At 39.2% G+C, this 6,738-nt stretch overlaps 1 protein-coding gene across 1 annotated transcript in view; it reads right to left on the bottom strand.

The window, feature by feature from the left end:
* LOC102674406 (division abnormally delayed protein-like) overlaps window positions 1-6,738 on the bottom strand; it is a 67,197-nt gene that overhangs the window by 58,161 nt on the left and 2,298 nt on the right. The window contains exons 2-3 of the mRNA XM_006621973.2: window positions 6,002-6,572; window positions 4,677-4,878 (exon numbers count right to left, since the gene is read on the bottom strand). Coding sequence (XP_006622036.1) covers window positions 4,677-4,878; window positions 6,002-6,561 — 762 coding nt within the window. The 5' untranslated portion in view covers window positions 6,562-6,572. The remainder of the gene's footprint in view (window positions 1-4,676; window positions 4,879-6,001; window positions 6,573-6,738) is intronic.

Below are 6,738 nucleotides of genomic sequence, written 5' to 3'. Positions count from 1 at the left end.
TTAAAATTGCGTGTGGTGGGGTAAAAAAAAAAAAAAAGGAAAAAAAAAGATAAAAGGATGGGATATCCTGTGAAAGCTATATGGAAATGATGGAAGTAAAAACGGTGTAAATGAATTATCTATGAAACTGGATTGGAAAAGTTATTCGATACGAAAGTGTTAACATTGGAATGGAACGTAGAATTTTCCACAAAATTCTATTCCAAAATATTAATTTTGCTTTTATGTATCATAATGTCAAAAATTTATTTATTATTTTCTTCGTCATTGGATTGTCTCTTATTTTCAAGAGAATACATTCGATAAATAATTTGCACACATTTATGTCTCGATCTCTGGACAAGGACTCGAAAAAAAAGGAAATAAATAGAAAAAAAGAAAAAAAAAAAAATAAACGATTCGATCGAGCTTTTTCCATAAAAAGCAAACTCGAATGGAAAAAGGCTGGCCGCGGAATAATGCACACGCATTCCGCCGTTAAAAGCCATTCCGAATAATCGGCGCAATTAAAAATGCATTGGCCGCGTAATCCCCTTTCAAACGGGCGGAGAAAGATATAACCACTTGTAAAATCGATCCTGCATTGCGATCCGTGCTTCTCGCGCGAGGAATCTCTTTCGAATCGATCCTCTCGTCGTTCTTCCACGCGACGCCGTGTTTCTCCGACAAACTTTTAATTGCGTTCCACGGAATGGAAGGATCAGGAGAGTCGAGACGAAGAAATTGGAGTAGTCCAATTTCGTGGGAATGGAAATCGAGTGACCAAGGAAACGGGAAATGATGTTATTTTCGTCAAATATTTTCAAAGTCTTTGACGAGTGCGAAAGATCCAATATCGAAGAGGCATAACTAAAACCAAGAAAAAGCTTGTAACGAATATCTTCTCCTATCTTTTTCTACACAGTTTAAACTGAAGAACGTACTATTCACTGATGGAAAGAAGAGAAAAAAACGTCCATTTACGCGCACATTTTTATTTAGCGTAGTATTTGTCACATATACTAACCCGATTGTGACAGAGAGAGAAAATAAAACGACGATTCCGTATCTAAACCTCACATTGCATTAGCGTAGAATTCAGAGTATCGATATAAAAGTTTTTTTATTTCTCATAATACGCTTATAAATGTAATAAATTAAACACAGATATATCATAGATATATTAATATCACATCAAAATAATTAATAGTTTCTTTATGAAAATGAAAATAATTCTTCTACACTATGTAGTGTATCGATAGATGTCAGGATAGTCAACAGTGTCTGAAGTGGGGATAGAAGGTCCTAGCGAAGGATACCTCTTGCCTCTGTGCCTCTCGCGAGACTTTTTTAGCAGTGAACAGCAGTGAACGGTAAGTAAGTAAATAAGAAAAAAGCGCGGTAAATAAGACTAAACGGAAGAGATATGGGTTTAGGCAGCAGGCCAATGAGTTCGTAAGCATCGATGAAAATGCTAATCTGTTGTTAGTCCCGCTCCATGGAGCGTGTAAATCGTTCGAGTTGTAAAATTCCCCGTGCGACCTCGATGACGCTGTTTTATCGGTCGCGCTTTCGGAATAAATCAGACTCGCGTGTCACCGATGTTTTTCCTTATACAATCCGGTGTTCCGCTTTCGTCGCATTCTCGCCAAGTCCAAAGGACGTCAGATCACGAATTTTCCGATATTCAATTTTTATTTAAGAAACGATTTTTATTAAGAATATATATATATATATATATATATATATATAGGATAGGATTCGTAGACTTCGGGCGTTGTTTCGAAATGCCAAGTATCAATTGTACGCGTATTACAGGCCAAGGAAAATTCACTCGTAATGATAGAAGAAGCAGTTAACCTACTAGAAATATCGCTGTGTTCCACGAAGGAATTGCGATTATTATTATTCTTCGAATCGACTGGCACGGGTATTATTTATTTAACAATGTCAAACGACCTCTTAATAACCTGTTTTCGAACAAAAGGTTTTTGCTTTTATCGCGCACGTGAAAAATATCCCCGGTGTCGCTTTATTCGTGAAACGAACGTATTATAATGCGTTAACGCGTTAATCCATATTTTAACGTTTGCGTGTTCGAGAGGAATTCATTGCAAAATCTCAAACGTTCGATCCTCGACTACGTTCGATTCCACGATTTATCTGTCGCGAATTTTCTTCGAGTTAACAATAACTCGGAGATTGCACGCGGAGAAGAACATCTGGTGTGGAAGAAATAAAACTATCGTATCGAAGATTGGACACGAGGCTTATTAATATACGTATTAGATTATTTATTTCAAGCTTATTTCTCGAAACCGTTCGTTCGCTCGCTCGCTCGCTCTCGCCATGATTCCTCGATACGAGTCGTTCAAAGTGCATCATCGCAACGACGCCCTTGGCGCGGCAATACACCGCTACAAGTCCGCCGCGAAATTTATAGCGTCTATTCGTTCCGACCACGCGCTCTCTGATTTTTTCCCACTGGATCGGATAGCATGCATTTTCCATTTCGTAGCCAACGTGTCGATCATCCGGCAGAAAGAGTGGACGCGCGACGATTGATCGACGCCTATCTAACCACTCGATATCCACGAGCCAAAGAACCGGAGGAGATATAAGATACAAGTTCCATTATTTTTTTTTTTTTTGAATGAAATATAATTTTTTTTTATTTCGAAATTAATATACTCGTGAAAAGGGAAATATGGAAAATAAGCTTCGTAAATTATTTTTCTAAATATAATCGCTCGTTTCTCTCCTTTCCTACAAATTAGAACGATTTAACGCGTCAACTGTGGCGTGTATAAGAGGACGTGATAAAGGATGTGAAAGGAAGTAACGACGCGAGAAATAAGCGGGAAGTATTGTACGTGTCGTGCGTTTCACACGCGTATAACGTATAAACGTAAGTACATTCCATTCGTTGAAACGTAGCTACACCGGCAAAGAATTTCAGAAATGTTATATACGCGTTCAACGTGCCTCGCGGCCTATCTTTTCTTCACTCTGCCGAGCGCGACAAACGTTCGAGTGAGTTGTCTACCGTTTTTCGTTGCAACAAAGAAATCGCGATTCAATTACCCTTGTTCTTACGAATCAAATATAAAAAAAGAAGAAAAAAGCGAATACGAAACTTCAAATGTCTCACAGGATAAGATATTATTTGATTTTCGTCATAATTGCGTCAAAAAAATGTTTCTCGTTCAAAAAAATACGCACAAAAAAAATATTAACCTTTACTTATTATACATTTTAACTTAAAGTTCGTTAAATTAATCGAAAAAAAAAAATTGGAAAGAATATCGAATTATCCTTACAAATTTATCTTAAAAGGAAACTATTAACGTGAAAATATTTTTATTGATACTTTTTTACATGCGGACAATATGGCGTGAAACGAACGATGTTAGCGCCGCGAAAACTCGTGTGAATCGGAAGGGTGAGTAACGTGTATAAGATCCTTTCGAAAGTTTTGGTCAGGCGTACACGCCTACTTCGAGTGGAGGGGGAAGCTTCATTGCCTAAATTCGAGGTTAAACCGAAGCCAGTTTCCGAGGAAAGTTCTCGCGATTATTTATACGAAACACGCTCTAATCCGCGGGGGGAATTTCATATATATCGTGGCCACAAATTGCTTCTGTCCGTTTGCCTTTGGTAAATAAAAAGAAAACACACACACACACAAATTTATGGAAATACACGTATAATGGCGCCCTTCCTTCGCCGCCTAATATCAATAACAACGGAAACAAAAATATATATCGTGAAACCGGGTATGGAGATACGATCGATGAGAATCGAGGTGGACCGAGGGAGAAAAGAAATCGAAAGAATCCGGCGCCGTTTATTTCACTCCCCTTCTCCCACTCTCACTGCAATCCTTGCCTTCGTTTATTCCAACGATTCCAACCTTCGAATATTCTGGGTAAACCGGCCACTCTTCGATCGAAGAATTTTTTTTTAAAAAAATATTCGCTCTATTCTTCGTTTCCTCCGTACGTGAAAACAATTCGCAAAAGGTGAACGTTCTATCGATCGACGTGATTGTTGCTAAAGTTATCAGCTGTACTGTTCACTGCTGGAAAGAAATCTCGCGAAAGGAATGCGGGTATTCGTCACGTGTACTAATCCAAAACAAAATACTAATCTAAATCTTGATGATTATTATTATAAAATTATTATGTAGAATATTCTAACGATCTATCGATATAATATAAAAATTAGTAACGATAGTTTAATTTATAAATAGTCGAAAATATTTCAGCTTCCAGTTTTGGATGATTATCCTAACGTAATTTCATATAAATAAAAATAAATTTTACGATTTTGAATAGCTCTTCTACTATTATGTAGCGGTCTCAGAACTGTCAATAAAGCGTCTGAAATAGAGATAGGCAATCCTAGCAAAGAACCCCTCTTGCCCCTGTGCCGTCCCGCAAGACTTTTTTTCACCAGTGAACAGTAGAGTACGTGATCGCTCACGGAACGCTCTCGTTTATAACGTATATGGTATCGAGAAGCAAAGAACGATTCGAAAGCGAAAAAAGTTTTTCAACGATTCATTCGTCGTTTATTTTATTGATTCGCTTCAACGCGTTCGTTATGTATCCATTTAATTATTCTGCATCGATAGCGAAACGGGAAAGATGAAAGAAATAGAGATAGAAAGATTAGAAGTCAGTTTGGATACTCACCTTTTCCTCGAGCGCCGGTCCGTCTGTCATTGCGTGCATAATGGCGTCCGAAATGCGGGTGTCCAATTGTCTGACAGCCCTCTCGGCATTCAGGCCCAACGGATCGTTACGACCGTCGACCGCCACTACGAGCCTCTCCACTGTTTCCACGTACCCGGACCAAGCCAGGTCCAGCTCGGATGCCGGCTGCGTCAGGCAACCTCTGCACGCACAATTCGATCAATTGATACGTTTCCAAGTATTTTTTATTTTGCAAATTGCAATTTTTATTTTTTAAAAATAGGAACATTTTACGAATATTTTATTTTTTATTTCTATCTCGTTTCTCATCTTTCTCGCGATTCTCAATAGATTAAGGGAATACGAATACGAACGTAAAAAAAAAGGAGGGGGGAGGGGAAATTGGAAAAGTTAAAATTAACCTTGAAGTTAAATCGACCAGACAGTTGGAGATATTTGTGCGAATAGCAGGCCATACGCGCACGAGGGAACGCCTCGTCAAAGGCCATAAAAGAAAGTGAAAGTAACCGAACTCGACGTAGAATATAAAGCGGCTCGTTAAGGTTAAAAGAAACGTAGAGGAAAAGAAAGAAAGCGCGTCTATACTTTTCATTCGCGAATTTGACGAAATCTACGAATTAGAAGGATTAAAAAATTCGTCGTTTAAAAAAAAAAAAAAAAAAAAAAAAAAAAAGAAAAAAATTTAAAAAAACACGAAAAAAACTGAAAAAAATTAAAAAACTTTTTTCCGGAAAAAAAAAACCCCAAAAAAAAAGAACAGAATTTCAAAAAACTCGAAACGAACTGTATAAACTGTATAAACTCTTTTACGCGATAAATTAAACGCGCAATATTCTTATGCAAGGAATTAAGCGTGCGTGACATTTTATTTTACGCTTGAGCGAACTCGAAATTAATCTACGCCACGTTCGCAAGTGGAATTCATTTTCGACTTTAGATGGTTTTCAACGCGATACCACGAAATTCTAGTAATTACTACTAGTTCGAACACAGAGTATTTTAACCGACAAATGAATTTTACACGTCCACATTTAAGCGAAATAACTACGTAATAACTGAACCGAAATTTAAACTTAACGATTGAAAGAGAAAAAGAAGAAAAAGAGGAAGAAGAAGAATCGACGCGTATCCCGTGTAATTGGCAGCACCGTGGGCGTGCTGCGTTTTTAAAATCGCGCGTGAAAGGTGAAACGATTCCCACAGGTTTCGGGGCTAACGACTAATGCGATTGAAAATTAGAAGAAGGGGCCGGTGAATAGAGTGGCGCGAGCCGTGGATAATTAGTGGGATACGAGGGTGGTCACCTCATGACATTGGTGCAGAATCCACTGCAGGGCCTGACGGAGGGGCCGATGCCCTTGCACCTTGGACAATAGGTCATCCTGAGCAGTGCGGCGTAGCAGGCCTCCTGCTGGGGGCTTGTGCCGGAAAATAGTACGCTGTCGGTCCTGTCCAGCACCGTTTTGCCGAGAGTCAACGCCTGGACCAGGACCCGGGTCGCCTCCAGGCTTTTGCTCACCGATTTCGAGACCTGGATCGGTATGTCGCCGAACGGTTGGATCTGTTCCATCGTCTCGTACAGGCACGTCTTAAATTTCTCCGTGAAATCTTGCTCGTATTGGCGAGGATTCACGGCTCCGTGATACGCGATCGGGAACAATTTGGCGAAGAACTCGATGAACCTTTCTTGAAGCATGTCCCTTGTCAGCGGTTGCTGCAAACTGTCCGGCGTGTTGCTCGGTGACACGTAATCGACCATCGCCTGATACAGAGCTTTTATCGAGGGCCTGCTCGATACCGCCATCGTCCGATACACTTGATCGAACAGGGTTAAGGTTTTGTTCTCCGACTGTCTCGCGAGCATCGTCACTGTTTCTGAAAAAAAAAAAAATTCAATCAATTAAAAAATAGTAAAAAGATATATAGATATATAGATAATCGTTTTCGAAATTTCGAATTAAGTTTCGACGAATTTTATTCGTTTCGAACGTAACGTACGAACACGTTATATACGAAAAGACGAAAAGAAAGAAATATCGAG

The sequence above is a fragment of the Apis dorsata genome, unplaced genomic scaffold (assembly GCF_000469605.1).
Source record: "Apis dorsata unplaced genomic scaffold, Apis dorsata 1.3 scaffold_655, whole genome shotgun sequence".
NCBI classification, from domain to species: domain Eukaryota; kingdom Metazoa; phylum Arthropoda; class Insecta; order Hymenoptera; family Apidae; genus Apis; species Apis dorsata.
Note: the sequence above shows the minus strand (reverse complement) of the source record. Positions and strands in the feature narration are given on the sequence as shown.